The following is a 17,958-nucleotide window of genomic DNA, read 5'->3' on the forward strand; positions in this document are numbered from 1 at the left end:
AGAAGCAGAAGCAGAAGGAGAAGGAGAAGCAGAAGGAGAAGGAGAAGGAGAAGGAGAAGAAAGTAGCCCAGATTAAGAGGGGGGCCATAAAGTCATAGGCTGCAGTTCCCCGGGTGCTTGAGAAGCTCATATTTATAGTAGCTTTGCTTTTGGGCTCAGGGGTGAGATATGCTGGGCCTCAAAGCTAATGAGTTATAGGTCCTCCAATCAGAAAAGCTAGGTTCAGACAAATCTTTTTTTGTTTGTTTGTTTTTTGTTTTTTTTTTCTGGTACCAGGAATCGAACTCAATACCTCACGCTTGCCAGGCAGGCGCTGTGCCGCTGAGCTGAATCTCCAGCCCCTAGGCAAATCATAATAATGCCTCTTTGCCTCTCTCTAAGCTCAGTTTCGAAGCTCTCATTGTAGTTCTCAGGAGTATGTTTTGTTAAAGTAGCATTAAAAAAAAAAATCCTGTGTAGCTGGACATAACACAGTTTCCTAGTTCCAGCTACTCAGGAGGCTAAGGCAGGAGGATTTCTCAAGTTCATGAGTTCAAGACTAGCACAAGACTGGACAACACTGCCAGACTTCCATCTCCGGGAAAAAAAAAAAAAAAAGTGCTATGCAGAATCTAGAGGCAGGAGACAGGGAAAAGTGGAACGGGTGTGTGCCGGAAACCAGCGTCTCAACCTCCCTTTGTCCTCTGAGTTGGAACTTCCGGGAAAGCTAAGCGAGCCTTAGAAACAGCGGTGTCTGTGTCGGTGTCGGGGGCTGTTGCTGCTGTCTGTCGGGAACCCCTGCTTCTGGCCTCTCCCCACCCGCTCGGCCGGCTGTGGAGGTGGGGAGCACTCACCGCCTTGTCGGTGCCCTCTCGGGCAGGGCTGGGCGGCGCCAGGCGGGGAGTGGAATGGCCAGAGCTGGGGGGGGAGGGGCTGGCGAGGGTCGAGGTGGTGAGGGAGGGGGGCAGGGAGCAGCTGCTGCGGTAGCGGCCCAGGGAGTCCAGGCCCGAGCTAGACACTCGGCTCTCCAGCTCCTCTGCCCTCTGTTCTGTCGTCTCTTTCTCCTCTTGGATTAGCCTGGGGAGGGAAACAGGAGAAACCAGGTGAGAGGGAGCCCGGGATCACCATGGCTGGGAAGGCGTTGGGGGGAAGGAGAACTCCAGGGAAGGGGCAGGAAGTCTAGGCTATGGTGGATTCCGCAGGGCCTCCCGCGTTCAAGGGGAGCCAAGCAGGCATGATGCTCTCAGGAAGTCAGAAGTGTGAGAGCTGCATCGGGCTGACCCTGAGCGTAACTACATACGTAGTTCTGGAAAATCATAAAAAGACAACCATGGGCAAGAGAGAACGTTCCAGCCGGTACAAGATACCTGTAACCCCAGCACTCAGGAGGCTGAGGCAGGATGGCCGCAAGTTCAAGGCCAGCCTGGGCTACACAGTGAGTTCAAGGTCAGCCTGAACTGCATAACAAGACCCTGCCTCTAAAAAAAATGGTAGAGAGGGAGAGAATGTTCCAGGAAGCTGCAAGAGCAAGGTCACAAGATCAGGGGACCTTGTTGTACTGAGATCCTGAGGTTCCTGGGAGATTCTGGGGTGCTGGTTAGATGAAGCCATGAAATCCAACTGAAGATCTTGATGTACTGAGTTGAAAATTGTGCTTGTTTTGTTTTTGTGATACTGGGGATGGAACCCAGGGCTTCATGCCTGCCCAGCAAGTACTCTGCCGCTGAGCAGCTGCACCCCAGCCCAACAGAGGTATTTTGGAATGCAGTCTCTGATGTGCCTGGAAATTGTGAGAACTGCCTGAGACTTCTGGATGCACTGCAGGGGATTCCTGGACACCGGAAGGAAAGCTTTGCTGACAGAATTCCTTGAGGATGGAGGGGAAAGAAACTGGCTCTGGCCCAGCTGTGGGGTCAGGCAGGGCGTGGTGGGGCTAGACGAGGGCTCACTTGATCTCCTTGTTGATGGCTTCCAGCTGCTCTTGGAGCATGATGGCCAGCGTCTGCACATCAGCCTGACCGCTGGGCGACAGCAGCTCTGCGCCGAACATGCCTTCTGCCTCTTCCTCATCCGAGCCATCCAGCTCCCCGGGGAATGGGGGTGGCATGGACCCAGCAGGTGTGGAGCGCTCCCAGTCCTGTCTGTGTGGGGACAGAAGGATGCAAGGTAGGTCAGGGCCATGGCTGGCACTGGGTCTTCACTCACCAATCCTGCCCTGCCCTGGTGTCTCCCAGCAGAGCTTATTTGCATGACGGATCGCTCTCAACCACGCCCCCAACTCTCCAAGCCCCTCCCACAGGCATGACTTGGCCCCTCCCCCAGGCCTATTTCCTTGCCCCCAGCTCTTCTCCTTCAGGTGCTCACCGCATGCCAGGACGTTCACACGGGGAAGCAGCAGGTGGGTGGGGAAGATGCAGTTGCAGAAGAGTAGAGAAGGGAGAAGAGGGGAGGGGTGAGTCCAGGAGACCCTGGCTCTCAACCTTGCTCCTCTCTGAACCCCCTGGAGAGGCCTCCATTCCCCACCGCTGTCCGCCCAAGCACCGCTCAGTCCCGGGCCCAGAGGTGGCTGCTGACCTTGGTGGGCTCGTCTTTCACCCCCGACCAGCGGCCCCTCTTGCCTGCCCGGCCACTGCCAGCCCCATACGGGTCCAGGGGGCCACCAGAAGGTAACGTGGGTGCCTGAGAGTAACGGAGCTCCAGGGCACTGCCAGGGAGAGACCTGTGGGCGTAGGGAGGGCGGTCAGGGGTCACAGGGACAGGCCTAGGCACAAGGGTCATGAATCTAAGGTCAAAGATAAGAGGGATGTGTGGGAGTCTCTGGAGGACAGTGAGTAGGGATCAGAAAAGATGAGCTTGACCAGAGGGGACACGGGGCTGCTGTCACCGAGAGTAGGAGGAAGGTGGCCTCCCCCGAAGCTGGTCGATTTCCATCTGCATTCGCTCCATCTCAGCCAAGAGCTGCTCCTGGGGAAGGGGTTGGTAGCAGCGCGCCGGGTCAGAACCTGCCCTGCCCAGGACTACTACTTCCAGCCTGGCTGATCCCCGCCCGCCCCAGGCCCCACCTTGTTCAGCAGCAGCTCATCCTGCAGCTTCTTCATGTTGGCAATCTCCTCACTCAGCGAGTTCTGCGGGGACAGGGCGGGAGTGAGAGCGAGGCTGGAAGGGGCTCAGCCCCGGCACGCTCTGCGGCCACCAGCGCACGGGGCCACCAGTGCACCGCGGGGTGGGGGCGCCAGGGGAGTGGGGGCATAGAGTGAGGATTGGGGAGCGAATCCCGGGAGCCCAGGATTTGATGTCTTTGTGATATCCAAGGATTCAAGGTTGAAGAGTCCATACGGTTTGGGGCTTTGGGAAAAGCCAAGGGCTCGGGGTATGGACGCCCCTAGAAATCAGCTCTTGGATGTTTAGATGATGAGAAAAAGGGATCCCAGCAACAGAGCAGACTGGAATGCAAGAGTCCGGGTTTAGGTAGATCTCAGATAACGGATCTAGGGAATGTCTGTGCGGGGCACACCTTTTCCTCCAGCGCCCCCATGCGCTCCTTGAGGTGCAGTTGCAGCCGCTCATTGGACTCGCTCAGCAGCTTGTCAACCGTCTCCGACAGCCGCTTATTGTGGTCGTCGTTCATCTTTTCCCGCTGCCGCGCCTGCGCAAAGAAAAGAATGGCCTTTCGCAGCGCACTGACTGGTCCTGCCCACTGCGCCCAGCCCTGCCCGCTCGCCTAAACCGCACCCAGGCCCAAGCCCCATCCCTGCAGTCCTCAGTCCCCTCACCCGCTGCAGCTCCTGGTTCTTCTCCTCCAACTGGGCCTCCAGCTGCCGAAGACGCTCTTCAAAATTCCCGTGACGTTCCTCAGCCTAGCAGACAAAACCCACGGCCTCTGACTGTGCCTCACCAGGCTGGGGGCAAGGTCCCACCCACCGGGCTCCAGGCCCCTCCCTTGCCATTCAGGCTCCGCCCAGTCCATTTTCCACCTAATTTTCTCAAGACCTGTTCCACTTACCTCAGGTTGCAAGCCATACTGAGGATAGAACCCCAGGGTCTCTGCACTGAGCTACATACCCAGCTCTTTTAATTTCTTTCTTTCTTTCTTCCTCTCTTCCTTCCTGTCTTTTTTTTTTTTTTTTTTTTTCTATTTTGAGACAAGTGTTTGCGACATTGCGCAGGCTTGGCTCAAACTTGGACTCCTCCTGACTCAGCCTCCCAGAGTAGAGGGATTGCAGGCGTGCGTCACAACACCTAGCTCTAGACCATTTATCCTTTCAGTTCAGACTAGAGCAGGCAGTCCCCCCTCCTTAAACCCCTAGGACCTACCCCATGCCAAGTCCTTTTCCTTTAGCCGAGGGGCCTCGGGGTCCCCTTCTACCCCACCGGATTCAGGGCCCCGCCTCCTCTAGGCCCCGCCCCACGCAGCCTCCGGGCACCTTGTTGAGCGCGGCTACTCGCTGGGCCAACTGCGCCTCTATTTCAGGCAGGGTCTCGGCCTTCTGCAGTGTCTGCTGCAGCTTCTGCTTGGCATCGTCCAGCCACTCGGCCAACTGCCGGCTCTTCTCCTCACTCTGGGGCAGGGACAGGCAGAGGAATGGAAAGGGCGAAGTCACGTGGACAGAGTCTCACCCACATCACCCCTCGTGAGCGTGGGGTGGGGTACAGGGTAGCACTCACCTGCCGGTACAGCGACTCCTTGCTGGCTAGTTCGTTCTCCAGCTTGTCGTTGGCATCGTGCAGAGACGTGGCCTCGCGCTGGGCGCTCAGGTAGCGCTTCTCCAGCGTAGTGATCCGCTCCTCCATGTCCTCCCGCTGAGCCAGCGCCTGAGGGGGGCGGGGGGGGCGGGCGGCTGCATGGACTACAGCTCCCAGAAGTCCCTGGGGTATCGTAGGCTTAAGAACCTGGAGCGAGGCTGCCCAGGGATTCCTGAGAAATGAAGTCCCCTGCCCCGCTGGTGTCAGTAGGATGGTACCTTAAGTCCCCTGACACCTGAGAGTTTAAAAGGTGTGCCACGCCTCCCATAGCTTCTAGAACATTTCTGTATGAGATTTTTACTATAGATGGCCCGAAGGCCCCTGTGACATGAAGTTTCCACTCAAGCCACCTTTGTAAAAAACCAAGCCTTAGGTTTCCCAACAACTTCTAGCACAGCATGGGCTTAGAATTACAGAGCATGTGCACTCATGTCTCATGGGCATCAGGTCCCCTTCCACTTAGAGGGCAAAACACCTCTCAAGCCACCAAAGTAGCAGAAGCTTAGAACCCCGACGAGGTGCTCCGCGCTCTGGGGAGTAATCAGACTCCTGTCTGGGAGCCCTTGTGGCGGGAACACACTTCTAACAGCGCCCGTGGCCTACAGTCCTGGATGAAAGCCCAAGTGGATGAGAAAAATCAAGTGCCCACTCTACTTTCTCAAGCACTACCTTCAGGAATCCAGGCCCCATGCTTCCCTGGAGCATGAGGATTAGGAGCAAGGGGATTAGTAAACCAGAAAGGGTTCAAGGGCAACAAGATTCAATTTGAGCCTATCACAAGTTCAAGTCCAGCCTGAGAAATCGAGTGAGATTTTTGTCTCAAAATTTTAAAATAGATAGGGCTGGGGATGTAGTTCAGTGTGAACGCCCTGGCGTCAACCTCAGTAATGCCGGCGTGCGCGCATGCGCACACAATCACAGCTTCAGGAGCACAAGATGCCTCACACTAACACAATAGCCAGGCAGTCACTGAAGCGTACTTTGTGCACACGTCAGCCTCTGAAAGGGCCACAGGCCATTTTCCAAGCTCAGACAGGAGAGTCCACGCAGTTTGACAACTGCATCCGGGTTCCACCATTCAGCTCAATGACTTTGGCCAAAGGGGACAAGAAGGCTGAGAGGAGGGAGGGCAAAGGGCAGAGAAGCAGGGGCTCCCGCCTCACCTCCTTGAGGTCACGCTGCAGCTTGGAGTTGGCCTCCTCGGCCTTGCCCAGCTCTCGGTGAGCAGTGCCCAGTTCCTCCTCCAGCTGGCTCATCTGACGGCACAGCACGGCCAGGCGCTCTCGCAGCTGGCACATCTCCCCGCGCTGCCGCTCCAGGGCGTCCTCCAGCTCTGCGGTGCGGCGGCTGGAGTCCCCAGCAGGACCCAGGCCATTGGCAAGGGTCTGGAGCAAGAGAGAAGGACACAGAAGTCAGAGCAGGGAACACAGAGATGTAGCGGGAATACCAGGAGAAGCCTGATCGTGGAGGTGCGGGGGAGGCTGAGGATCCAAGATCATTAAGGAAGCAGATCAGAGTCCACCGGGGTCACCGAAGGTCACAGAAGTTAGCAAGATGACCCAAATCAATGGTCGAAAGCCAGAAAGGGTGCTAGCAGTTCACATGGCCTAGGGTCAGTGAGGACCATGGCAGACACAAGTGACCATCACAAAGCCAGGGAATTTGGAGGCGTCGCACAAGGAGTCTTTCACCTCTCACCTGCCCGTCTCCATCCTTCCCCGGTTCTTCCAGCCCCGACCTCCGCCTAGACAGCTGGTCTCGGAGGTTCAGAGTCTGGGAGAGGAGACGAGGGTCAGAACAAAAGGCTCTGGGAACCCCTGTTCTACTACCCACAGGAAGGTGAACGTTTCCTCTTTATTCCTGCCTTTCCCCATTTAGGCATGTTTTCCTTAATCCCAGTGTGAGCCCCAGACTCGTTTTCCCCTTAGTCTCACTCACTGGAAGGGTCTCCCCCAAACCCTGCCCAATACAGTCTTCCCTAGAAACCCCCGCGGGTTTCTTTCAGTGGTGCGGCCCCATTGGGTTTCTGCCGTCAGCTCCGACCATTGGTAGTTTCTTTTTTTTTTTTTTTTTTTGTTTTTCTCCGGTACCGGGAACCGAACCCACGACCTTGCGCTTGCCAGGCAGGTGCTTTGCCGCTGAGCTAAATCCCCAGCCCCTTATTGGTAGTTTCTAAGTTCCGCCCCAAGGAGTCCACCTCCCTTCCACGCCATTTCCCCACCTCCTGATGGTTCAGCTCCAGCTCTTCCTCCAGCACTGCCACTCGCTCCAGGGCTATCCGAAGCCGCTCCCGGACCTGGGGATGGGAGATGGAGTACTGGAATGGGATGGAGACCAGACCCAATCTAGGACAGTTGAGGTTGGCCCGAGCCCCACCTCCCTGGGACTCGCCCGATAGGGCAAGATAAGAGTTCCTCTCTAAATGAGTGTGTAGCCCCCACCAGGTGCCAGGCAGCCTCCCCTCCTGGCAGCCCTCTCTTGAGCACCCCATTTTACAGTGTCTTTATATTATCAACCATTCGGGTCACGGACCGTGAAGCCTGTCACAATCGGTCACAATAAATCTCCTCCCACTTAGGACATTCCCAGCAAATCGCAGCCAGAATCTCGCCTACTCTGGACGGCCCCCATCAACCAGAGTTTCTGTTCTTCATCCTGGCTCTTCCGATTCTCATACCTTCTCATCCAGGGCCTTGTGGTGCTCGAAGAGAGACTTGAGCGCCTTGAGCACCTCCACCTCGGAGGAGACCCCGCCGGGGGACTGGGCCTGGCGCTTCACCACTGTCATGCGCAATGACCTTTCGTGCCTGGACACCAGGCACTCCAGATGTTCCAGGAGGAGCTACAGGGATAAGACACCAAGTCAAGGAAAAGAGGCAGGCCCACCGCTCGGGAGGCTGAGTCAGGAGAATTGCTGCGTGTTTGAGGCCAGCCTGCGCTACAATGTGAGTTCAAGGCCAGCCTGAACTGCATTGTGAAACACCGTCTCAAAAAGACAAAAAAAAAAAAAAAAAAAGGCAACAGGGAAGGGGCAGGGTTGAGGGAGGGGTGACAAGTGGGGAGGACTGGTGCAGGAAGAGGTGGCGCCAAGCACAAGGCAAGTAGAGAGAAATGTCAGGAAAAAAGGGATAGTACAGGCAGAATCAAGGAAGGGACGGGCAAGAATAAGAAAAAGTTATAGAGATCAGAGAGGAGACATAGAAGAAGGAGGGGTAACAGAAAAGGTGGCTAACCTGGAAGTGGGAGCCGGGAAGAAGACAGGAAAACAAGATGTGGGGAGATGGGTCAGCCTGAAACAGTGAGGCCCCGCCCACCCTGATTAGGCCACGCCCTACGCCCCTCACCCGTGTGTTGTTCCGCTCTGCCTTCAGCTCTGCAATCTCTTCCTCCCTCTCCATCAGCTGCTCCCGACATAAGTTCACCTCCTTCGTCAGAGTCGCGAACTCCTGTCCAGACGTGGGCAGGATCAGGACAATCGGATAGATCCTTTCCCTGTCCCCGTCAGTTCAGGGCTAAGCCCCGCCCCTTCTTGTCGTTCAGGCTCCGCCCATCCAAACCTGCCTCTCCCAGACTCCTCCCTTCCAAGGACTAAGCCCCGCCCTCCCCACGGAGGCCCCGGCCCGGCCCCGCCCAAACCTGGGGCAGCGCGATGCTGAGCTGGCGCTGCAGCGAGTCCTTTTCGTGGCCCAGCTCGCGCAGCCGCAGCTGCGCCGTCGCCAGCCCGTCCTGCGCCTCGCGCAGCGTCTCGAGCAGGCGCTCGCGCTCCGTGAGCATGGTGACCATGAGGCGCTCCAGCTCGCCGCCCGCCTCGTCCGGGCCCAGCGCCGAGCCCCGCCGGCCATCCTCGCTGATGGTGGGCATCACCTCGCACATCATGGCGGCGGTGCCGGCCTGCGGGTGTGGGAAAGGGGCAGAGGCCAGAAAGCAGCCCGGTCAGGGTACAGGCAGCCGGCCGAAGCACCGCCACTGGGATACTCCCTGGGGGAAACTGAGGTGCGCGGAGCCAGACACTGCACCTGAGAAACTGAGACCCAGCCACTCTGATCATGACATAGGGAAACTGAGGCACCAACACCAGGGACTCCTTCAAGGAGCCTAAGGGCTGGCCAGCAGGCGCTTCAGGGGAAACAGTCTTGTCCATTGTAAGCCCGTCACAGGATAAGCTGAAACCCTGTGCTGTCAGAAAAACAGCCCTGGCCACATGGGTGAGAGCATTTAGGGAAACTGAGGCCAGGCCTCACCAGGCAGACAACAAACCTGGCCCACTATGAGAAACTGACAATAAATAAAATAAAATAAAAAGAGAGGGGCTGGGGATTTAGCTCAGAGGCACAGCTCCTGCCTGGCAAGAGCAAGGTCGTGAGTTCGATTCCCCGTACCGAAAAAAAAAAAATTTAAAAGAGAATCTGACGCTGGTGACCCAGGCGTTACCCAAGTGAATGTAGAAGACTCAGTCTGTACCCATTCTGACTGCTGAGAATCCTCACAACCCCCTCCCCGCACAGGTGGCAAACTGAGCCCCCAAGCAGAACCACCCCTTTCAGAAAGCAACAGGGGCCGGGCGTGGTGGCGCATGCCTGTAATCCCAGCGCTCGGGAGGATCGCTGGGCGTTCGAGAACAGCCTGGGCTACAAAGTGAGCTCAAGCCAGCCTGAACTGCATACTGAGACCCTGACTCAAAAGAGGCAAAAAAAAAAAAAAAAAAAGAAGCACTTAAGTGACAGAAAGAAATGCCCTCAGATTCTACCCCTAGGGGCTGGGGATTTAGCTCAGCGGCACAGAGCCTGCCTGGCAAGCGCAAGGTCGTGAGTTTGATTCCCGGTACCGGAAAAAAAAAAAAAAAGAAAAGAAAAAAGAAAAAAAGAAAGAAAGAAAGAAAGAAAGAAAGCAACAGGGCTGGGGCCACAGAACAAGACCACCTGTAATAACAACAACATAGGGAGGATCCCCGCCCACTGTCCAACCCAAGTTGTTCTGCCTCCTTCAATTTCCGATAGCCAGACCCTGGCAGCCCATTTGAAAAAATAAAAGTAGAAAGCATGGCAAGGGGCGGGGCTGTGCTAGTCTCTCCCTCTTCAAGGCCCCGGAGTCCCAGCTCTAGCTCCCGCTTTCCTCACCTCACAGAAGTCTAGCGCCCCCTTCCTGCCCAGTACTTCTCATCCCCTAGGAGTCCAAGCCTCCAACCCCCTGCTCCCCAACCCCGGCGTCAGAGACCACACCCCCTTCTCTCCTGAGGCTCCCAGCCTCTTTCCTTAGAGCAGAAATCCCAGCCTCAGACGCTTCCTCTCCCCACTAAGGGTCCTAGGAGTGCTTGCTCCTTCTGCCGGATCCGGGAGTTTGGGGTGCTCCTGCAGCCCCCGTGAGGTTAACCGAGGGTGGTGACGAGGAAGAGGCGGGGTTTCTGGGGACGGGAAGGCGGGGCTTGGGTCCCTGGAGCCTGAGACCGCGCTGGGATGGAGCGAGGTCCTCTGAGCCGCTCCCTGGTACACTTCAGGCCCGACAGGTCCGGCTGGCCCGGCCGAAAGCGGGAGGGACTTTCACTTGTTCCTTTCCGTCCTCCCCAGGAGCAGCAGCATAACCGGTTTGAGAGAGGATAATTCTCAACCCCGCCCAACTTGCAGATTGTGCCCACAGCCTGCAACTGGGGCCCTGGACTCCTGGGAGGACTCTGGGACCTGGGAGAGGAGGCGGCCGTGAGCCTGCACCCTTGGGTCTTTGGAGTGGTGCATTCAGACCCCTGAATCCCAGCAGTCAGAAATGACTCAGGAAAGTTTCTGGAAAGCAGGCCAGCATAGGCCAAAACCCACATTTCAAACCCACAACCTGCTCAGAAGATACGATGTTTTCAGGAGGCTCCTTAGATTTATTCTGGGCACAGAACACAAGGCTAGGCATAGGTCTAGGTTGCCGAAGACGTAAAGATATGGCTGGAGGCAGAAAGAAGCCACGCTTCCACGTTTGCTGTGTGTGCGGGGTAAAATCTACACATTAGGCTAGGGAGAGGAACACAGTCTAGAACCGAGGTTGGGAACTTAGAACCAGCCAAAAGCAGCCCCATAACTTAGAGTGTCTGGGCCATCCCAGCACCCCAAACACAGAGAGGGTCATCATGGTACCATGGAACACATGACTGCAACACATAGCAAGACTAATGAGATGTAACCTAGAACTCAGAATCCACAAGGGACCAAGAGATTAATACAGAATAAAACAGGGGCCACATTCTTGGTTTGATCAAAAGACAAGCTCAGCGGTAGAACACATGCCTAGCATTCACCCAGCCCTTACTTCAATCTCCAGCATGTGGCAGGGGTGCAGCGTAGAGGACAAACTAACCAAGATGAATTACTTGTAGAATCAGAAAACAAAAGATGTTCTCTGGGACTGAGGTTTAGCTCAGTGGAATAATTGCCTAGAATATCCAAGGCGATAGGTTCAATCCCTCACACTGAAAAAAAAAATGTGCTCTAGAATTCAGAACATGCCATAGGTATGAAGAAAAACAAAGACAGTAACAAGAAGTTCCCTTGGAAGTACCTGGAGGAAAATGAAGAATTGAGGTAAGAGTAAGCAATAATTAAGAATTTCCTGACAGCCAGGCATAATGGTGCATGCCTGTAAATCCAGCACTTGGGAGGCTGAGGCAGGAGGATTGTCACAAGTCCAAGGCTAGCCTGGGCTACACAGTGAGTTCAAGGCCAGCCTGAACAACATAGCAAGATCCTGTCTTTAGAAAACAAAACAAAAAAAGAATTTCCTGAGATCAAGACTGAACTGGCAAGGGAGAGGCGTGTTCTGGAAATGAGAACATTCTAAGCTGAAGACTCTGGAGGAGGAGAGAGCCTAGAACATGCTTAGGATGCCAAAGTGGCAGATGGAGGAGAAGTCCACAGTACGCCAGGCAAGAAGTTCTACACTAAGGCCACAGCAGAAAAAGCACAGAGAAAGAAGGTGGCCACAGATGGGCCTAGAACCTAGAACCTGAGGAAGAAAAATGAAATGTAGAACACTTTGTGGACAATCTTCTAGATTTAAGATTGTAAAGTAAGATGAAGCATAAAGCAAAGAAATTACTTTTTGAATCCATACCACACATTGGAGGAAGGCTAGAGCACATAATAGAACAGACTCTTTGTAGAAGTTAGCATGTTGCCTGGGAAGAGAATTCAATCTAGAATGTTAAGATGTGGACACATCTAAAATGGAAATTTAGCAGAGACTAAGTAAGACATGGTTGCTAGAAATTTGGAACAGGTCTGTGGAGAGGATTTGGCTTGGGGACATTATCTAGACATTTGAAAAGGATAATGGAAAAAGATGACTAGGATTTAACAGCTGGTATAGAACTTCAGTTGTGCCCTGGGTGAAAACAGAACAGAGAGGTCACCTAGGTGGGTTCTAGGGCTTAGAAGGACTCTAGAACATGGAGCAGTTTGAAGGCACCAAGTGACTAGAAATGTGGAAGCCTGTAGGAAGCTTCTAGATCACCTGGTGAGCCTGGTAGACCTCAGAATCCATCTGGGGAAGGGATGGGTGATGGGTTCACTGGCCTGAGAAAGTGTCCTCAGGTGACATCAGGACATGGGGCTCACAGGCAACATAGTGCTGGAAACATCTCAAGAATCGGGGTCTTTGCCGGGCATGGGGCACACACCTGTAATCCCAGCACTTGGGAGGCTGAGGCAGGAGGATTGTTGCGAGTTTGAGACCAGCCTGGGCTACAAAGTGAGCTCAAGGCCAGGCTGAACTGCACAGCGAGACCCTGTCTCTAAAAAAAAAAAAAAAAAAAAAAAAAAAAAAAAAAAAAAGAATTGGGACGTTAGGGGAGAGAGGAGAGTGGATTCCAGAAGCCTAGTGTCTGACAGGCTATGAGGATGAGAGATGGGGTTGTCAATGCCACAGGAGATGTGAATTTGCCAAGCAGCCATGAGGATCTAGGTCCCTAAAAGTTCACTCTGAGAAGCTAGAGGCAGGCGGGGAGGGGGTTCTGGCTCCTGAACCCTTGTGGAGATGGAAGGCCAGAAGTTCAAGCTTAGAGCCTGAGTGTTTCGGGGAGGGAGAGCTGGGGCAGTTGGTCTGGGAAAAGGCTGATGGGCAGTACACAAGCTGGGTTCTGAGCTCCGGCGTCCTGTAGGGATGTGGGACTGTGGACCAGACGCTTAGGTCGCCAAGCAGGGAGGGTGGACAGAAGCGGAGGAATTACATTTCAGATCCTGCAAGGAAGCGAGTCATGGCGCTTGAGTTCCTAAAGGAGCAGATGCTGGGTGCCAGGAGGCTGAGTGGGTTCGTCTGAGGGGCACGGGGCTGTTCAAGTAGGTGCTGGGGGTAGGGGAGGCCGAAAGCTGGGACACCCGATTCCTAGGACCTGTCAGCCTGGTCCGACAGATGGGTGAGCACTGACTGCCTTCCAGAACCGGGTGGGAGCTGGGTGCCAGGTGCCAACGTCCCTGAGGTGGACAGGGCAGGAACATTCAGTAGCCTTGGCTCCTTAGGGAGCACCTAGGGTCCCGGAAACCTGGGGTGCTGGGGACGAGGCCGAGAGTTTGGCCAGCAGGATCCTGCGGCCCGGGTCGGGGAGGGCCCGGGTATCCCCGGGTCACCGGCGCGGCGGGGGGTGTCCCCCCCTCGCCGTCTGCGCCCCCTCCCTGGCGGCAGCGGCATAGGGTGGGGGAGCTAGGCTGCCGGGTGCGCTGACCATGGACAGCTCCGGAGCGGGCCGGTGCCCAGAGCGGCCGGCAGCCGGCCTGGCCGAGGGATGCAACCGAGGCTGGAGACCCGGACGGGGGTGCGGATGGGGGCAAGGCCGGCGCTCGGAGGAGCCTGACAGTCGCGGCTGGCGCCCGGGGCACCCGGGACTGGGGAGCAGAAGGACCAAGGCTCGGGGGTCCAGCGGCTGGATGGGGAAATCCAGGCTCCTGGGCCTCGGAGGAGGCGCAGGGAGGCAGCACGCCCGGGATTCCAGGGTTCGACTGGGGACTCTGGGCGCCAGGAAGGGGACGCTGAGTCTCCGGGGTCTGGCTGTGGAATCTGGGCTCCAGGGTCCCGGGGGATGAGCTCGGGAAACCAGGATCTCCGGGAGGCGGGGGAGTCTCGCCCAGGGTCCCCAGGGTGGGCGCTGCCGGGCGGGCTGGGCCGGGCGCTTACCTACCTGGTCCGCGGCGGCTGCGGGCGGAGCTGGGCTGCAGAAGGGACGTGGGGTGGGGTGGGGGGACCGGGCGGGGCCCCTGGCGGCGGCCGGGGCCCGGCTCTCGATCTCTGGAGCCCTGTCTCCGCCGCTCGCGCGGGCTCAGCGTCTCCTACTCCGGTTTGGGCGCTGGGGACCCCCCTCCCCCTCACAGCCTCACAACCCTCTACCCCCTAAAATAGCCCCTAGCCCCTGTCGCCGTTAAGTCTCCCCCCGCGAGGCCGCAGCCGCCAGATCCAGGGGTGCCCACCAGCGCCCCCCAAATCCCACCTCCCCCCCAAATTTCTTCCACCCTCCCCCACCCCCCCACAGCTCCCAGGCGGTCGTGGCCCCTTTAACAGGAGACTGACAGACGGTGCCGAGTGGCCAATGAGAGGCGGTGTCGGCACCGGCCGGCGACTAGACCCCGCCTCTGCACGGATAGGGAGGGGCCGCGCGGGCGGAGAGCGGGGGGCGGGGCTCAAGGTGCGTCGGCCAATAGACGCACGGCGTGCGGCCGCTGGGGCTGGGGGCGGAGCCCGGCTGGGGGATGATGTCACCTGGAGCTAGTATCTCGCGGCGTGGACCGCGACTCTCGACCCCAGATCCCGGCGGTGGCGCGCGCCTCGAGCTGCGCGGGACGTGAGGGCTGGGCGGGCAGCGGGATGGGGATAAAGCGGGATGGATTTTAAGGAAAGGGCGGCTCCCGGAAAGACGTGCTTTGGTTGGAAGGTGGGGTGAGTGCCCAATGGGTGAATGCACCTTTTTCTGTACCCCTGCGCCCGCCTCGGGAACTGCACGCGGCACCCCCACCCCGACTCCCACGCAGACGGTCGTGCGGCCTTCAGGGCTCCCCTGGCGGACGAGGCTAATGGTTCGCTCCGCCCCGCCCACACAGAGGCCGCCCACTGGCTGCTGCTGGGGCTCAGGACTTCTTGGTCAGACCAAATGCGGAGGAAGGGGCCGTGCCGGGTTCCGACCCTCTTAAGGGTAGGGGGCGTTGTCTTTAGTGCCCCTGCACCCAGACCCAGACAGGGTCCCGGCCTCCACCTCGGACTTGCCCCTAGAAACCTAGGCGGGCTCCACCTTCAGACCTGCGGGGAGGAGAGGGCGCTGCCTCTGCTCTGACTTTGAAAAAGGCATTAGGGCTCGGTGTTGACCTCAGCTCCCCCAAGCCCGGCACGTCAAGATGCTGTAACCGCGAGACAGACACACAGACACTCAGGGAGGGTCAAAGATCTTTAAATAAGGTGCCGGTGACAATAAATACTGTACAGGGGACAGGTGTGGGTCCAGGTCTGTGGTTTCAGCCTCGAGATTCCAAGGACCTGCGGGGTGGGGATAGAGAGGGCAGCAGGCTCAGGAAGGGCGCAGAGGGGGGCACCAGAGAACAAGGGCTGAGGTCTGGGCCCAGGGAGGTGGGTGGGGTGACGCTAGGAGGAGGTTCCAGATGAGGGGATAAAGGGAGCCGGCGCTCCCAGGGAATGTGGCCACAACAGGAGAGGTCAAGGGCCAGAATGCCCAAGGACAGGCACAAGCCAGGGCTGGGTGGGCAGGGATTGCCCTGGGATCACTGCTGGCCTGAGGGGAGGCGGCAGAGGCCTGTGGGGCGGGTGACCAGGGGCTCACGAGTAGCTCTGGTGCTGCTGGCGCCGGCGGGCGGAGCGCATCTTCTCGAAGCGGGCCTCCATCTCCTCCAGCACTCGGGGCGTGTACCGCACCACCAGCTTCACGGAGCCCTGGGCCGCCTTCAGCAGCTCCACCGCCTTCTCATGCTGCTCGCCCTCCACGCTCTGCAGGGCAGGCCGGTGCACAGCTGGCTGGGGCCGCACCGCCAGAGAGCCGGCCGCTGGGGAACCTGGTGCCAGGCCAGGCGGGAGCCCGTGCCTTGTGGCCTCCTCGTGGGAGTCGCTTGCTGAGCCTATCCTGTCCTCTCTCTCCAACAGCCCGTTGGTCCCCTCCCACCTTGGTCCCTTTCTTGGGCCCCACAGCTCTGGCCTGGCTCAGGCTGTGTCCTCCCCCTTCTGGACTCTTTTTCTCTGGCCTCCCCACATCATCCCCCTCCCAGAGGGCTCCTTCTACAACCCCAGGCAGGGCGGTCCCTTCCCTGCTCCCAGCCTTCCTGTGGCTTCTCAGGCTGGCACTTAAGCCCTACAGGAGTGGCCCAAACCACCTTGCAGTTATGCTGCTTTCTACTCTAACCACATAGTTTTAATTAGCTGCATGTCCCAGATCTCCATCAGAATTGAACCCCATCAGAGGAGCACTGAGTTAGTCCCTGTCTACAATGCCTGCAGCCAGGAACACTCTTCACTTGGTTTGCTTGCAGAACTCCTATTCATCCTTCAACACCCAGCTCAAATGTTTCTTCTGCAAACACTTCCCTCATCTATGCTGGGCTGGAGCCACATCGGGATTCTCACAATGCTCTGTGCTTCTTCAGTATGTCTCTGAGTTACAACTAGTTCATTCAGACCAGGGAGGGGACCCCCTGAGTCTCAAGAGTGTGAAGCCCTACACAGTACAGGGCTGGCCACTGAACAGTGCTCAGTCACTGTTGAATGGATGTCACCATCAGGGTTTGCACAACAGACCATCACCCTGGCTCTGCCCAGCCCCCCACTCACCACACCGTTCACCGACAGCAGCTGGTCCCCACGCTTGAGGCCTCCATGCCGGTCCGCCACACCTCCGGGGATGACTCGAGAGATGTAGATGGGTGAGTTCTGCTCTTTGCCTCCCATGATGTTGAAGCCCAAGCCTTCGTCCGTCTTGGGCAGCTCCACCACCCTGGGATGTGCGTGACCCTCACTGGCTGTGAAGGCAGCCACTGTGGCCTGGCAGAGAGGAAGTGTGCGGTGGCGAGGGCCCTTCCACAGTGAGCATGCAGGATGGGGCAGGGGTCGGCAGGGAGAGGAAGCTGAGCCAGAGCGCTTTTCCCAAGCTCAGGGTCACACTCTGCTGCTCAGTCTTTTTTGTTTTTGTTAGGTACTGGGAATTAAACTGAGAGCCTTTTTTATTTTGAGAGTGGGTCTTGCTAAATTGCCCAAGCTGGAGTCACACTTGGGATCCTCCTGCCTCAGCCTCGAACTGTAATGGGATTACAAGGATGTGCCACCACACAGCCTAATCTTTCTTTCTTTACAGATGGAAACTAAGCCTGGAGGGAACTGAGAGCCACCAGGCAGTGACAAGAAACAGCATCTAAGTGCAGTGCAGTAAGAGTTCCTTAGGACAGTCTGTTGTATAGACATTTACGATTATTTTCTAGACAGTCCTGAGATGTTGATTTCCATTCACCTATTATGTGACATTTCAGTTTAAAATGTGTGGTTATTTAAAGGAAGTTATAAATAAAGACTTATAAGGGTTTTTGTAGTTCTGGTAAAAAAAAAAAATCATGAAGGGGGACATAGGACTGCCTGGGCTGGGAGGGCGGGGGTGCCTACCTTGGCCGTGGCATGAGCCCGGATCTCTGCACTGCCCGTGATGTCTAGCGTGTCATAGAGCTGCTCATACACCTGCAGAGGGCCCAGCAGTGTCGGGGAGCCGCCACTTTCCTGCTCTCTTAAGACACAGTCGCCCCTGTGGTCTCCTCCCGCCCCCGCCCCCGCCCCCGCCCCCGCCCCCGCTCCCCAAGGGTCCGCCCCGCCCCCGCGCCCGGGGACTACAACTCCCACAGAGCCCCGGGCTGGGCTGCGGCGCTGCCCCCTGCGCAAGCGGCTCGGGCGCTGCCGGGAGGCGTAGTCCGGGCTCACCTCGCGGATGGCGGAGCAGAAGCGGCTCTGCAGAACTCGCTGGAGAGCCTGCAGCTTCTGCGGAGGCAGCTCCCCGCTGCGCTGGAGCCGCTCGAGGAGCTCCACGGCCCGGGAAACATCTGCGCAGCGAGGGCGGAGACGACACCACGGCGCGGAGGCCACGGAGAGAGGCAGCGAGAGATGCAGTTAGGACGGAGGAGACCACGGCAGAACCCCGCCACCCGTACCGCTGCGTTCAGGTGGCCCGGAGGTCTGCGCCAGCGCGTGCCCAGCCCGGCCCGGGGCCCCACGCAGCGGACCCGCCCCGCCCACCCC

The 17,958-nt window shown here is 57.5% G+C and overlaps 2 protein-coding genes and 1 long non-coding RNA gene across 7 annotated transcripts in view; 1 reads left to right on the forward strand and 2 right to left on the reverse strand.

Moving 5' to 3' along the window:
• The window catches only part of Ppfia3 (protein tyrosine phosphatase, receptor type, f polypeptide (PTPRF), interacting protein (liprin), alpha 3), a 22,433-nt gene extending 8,180 nt beyond the window's left edge, over positions 1 to 14,253 (reverse strand). Inside the window, exons 1-16 of one of the 4 annotated variants that reach the window (XM_005412904.2) lie at positions 13,871 to 14,253; positions 8,359 to 8,613; positions 8,067 to 8,168; positions 7,400 to 7,564; positions 6,944 to 7,018; positions 6,421 to 6,495; positions 5,886 to 6,107; positions 4,645 to 4,791; positions 4,404 to 4,538; positions 3,753 to 3,836; positions 3,494 to 3,625; positions 3,042 to 3,104; positions 2,864 to 2,943; positions 2,554 to 2,698; positions 1,929 to 2,116; positions 834 to 1,056 (exon numbers count right to left, since the gene is read on the reverse strand). In XM_005412904.2, coding sequence (XP_005412961.1) covers positions 834 to 1,056; positions 1,929 to 2,116; positions 2,554 to 2,698; positions 2,864 to 2,943; positions 3,042 to 3,104; positions 3,494 to 3,625; positions 3,753 to 3,836; positions 4,404 to 4,538; positions 4,645 to 4,791; positions 5,886 to 6,107; positions 6,421 to 6,495; positions 6,944 to 7,018; positions 7,400 to 7,564; positions 8,067 to 8,168; positions 8,359 to 8,598 — 2,076 coding nt within the window. In that variant the 5' untranslated portion in view covers positions 8,599 to 8,613; positions 13,871 to 14,253. Of the gene's footprint in view, positions 1 to 833; positions 1,057 to 1,928; positions 2,117 to 2,553; positions 2,699 to 2,863; positions 2,944 to 3,041; positions 3,105 to 3,493; positions 3,626 to 3,752; positions 3,837 to 4,403; positions 4,539 to 4,644; positions 4,792 to 5,885; positions 6,108 to 6,420; positions 6,496 to 6,943; positions 7,019 to 7,399; positions 7,565 to 8,066; positions 8,169 to 8,358; positions 9,344 to 13,866 lie in introns of those variants that run through there. The other 3 variants (XM_013509000.1, XM_013509001.1, XM_013508999.1) reach the window with 3 other exon arrangements.
• Positions 14,254 to 15,111: 858 nt separating this feature from the next.
• Lin7b (lin-7 homolog B (C. elegans)) lies at positions 15,112 to 17,924 on the reverse strand. 2 transcript variants are annotated; one of them, XM_013509002.1, is made up of 5 exons: positions 17,644 to 17,924; positions 17,335 to 17,452; positions 16,513 to 16,722; positions 15,515 to 15,678; positions 15,112 to 15,213 (listed from the first exon to the last, which is right to left on the reverse strand). In XM_013509002.1, exons 1-5 carry the CDS (start codon positions 17,760 to 17,762, stop codon positions 15,192 to 15,194), a joined length of 633 nt encoding a protein of 210 aa, XP_013364456.1. In that variant the 5' UTR covers positions 17,763 to 17,924; the 3' UTR covers positions 15,112 to 15,191. The 2 variants fall into 2 exon arrangements, with proteins under 2 accessions (XP_013364456.1, XP_013364457.1); XM_013509003.1 differs by having other exon boundaries at positions 17,335 to 17,445; positions 17,644 to 17,806.
• On the forward strand, positions 16,517 to 17,257 carry LOC106147438. Its single transcript, XR_001232341.1, has 2 exons — positions 16,517 to 16,604; positions 17,033 to 17,257. It is a non-coding gene; the product is annotated as an uncharacterized LOC106147438 (long non-coding RNA).
• Positions 17,925 to 17,958: the final 34 nt, after the last annotated feature.

Source organism: Chinchilla lanigera, unplaced genomic scaffold (genome assembly GCF_000276665.1).
Source record: "Chinchilla lanigera isolate Chin_1 unplaced genomic scaffold, ChiLan1.0 scaffold00158, whole genome shotgun sequence".
Taxonomy (NCBI): domain Eukaryota; kingdom Metazoa; phylum Chordata; class Mammalia; order Rodentia; family Chinchillidae; genus Chinchilla; species Chinchilla lanigera.

What these genes read in the sequence shown, in the direction of transcription:
- Lin7b (XM_013509002.1), bottom strand. Translation starts at nt 17,762, where the DNA reads ATGTTTCCCGGGCCGTGGAGCTCCTCGAGCGGCTCCAGCGCAGCGGGG. An exon ending in TCTGCTCCGCCATCCGCGAG is followed by an intron (nt 17,453 to 17,643) that starts GTGAGCCCGGAC and finishes CTGTGTCTTAAG; the next exon opens with AGAGCAGGAAAGTGGCGGCT. An exon ending in CAGCAGCACCAGAGCTACTC is followed by an intron (nt 15,214 to 15,514) that starts GTGAGCCCCTGG and finishes CCCACCCCGCAG; the next exon opens with GTCCTTGGAATCTCGAGGCT.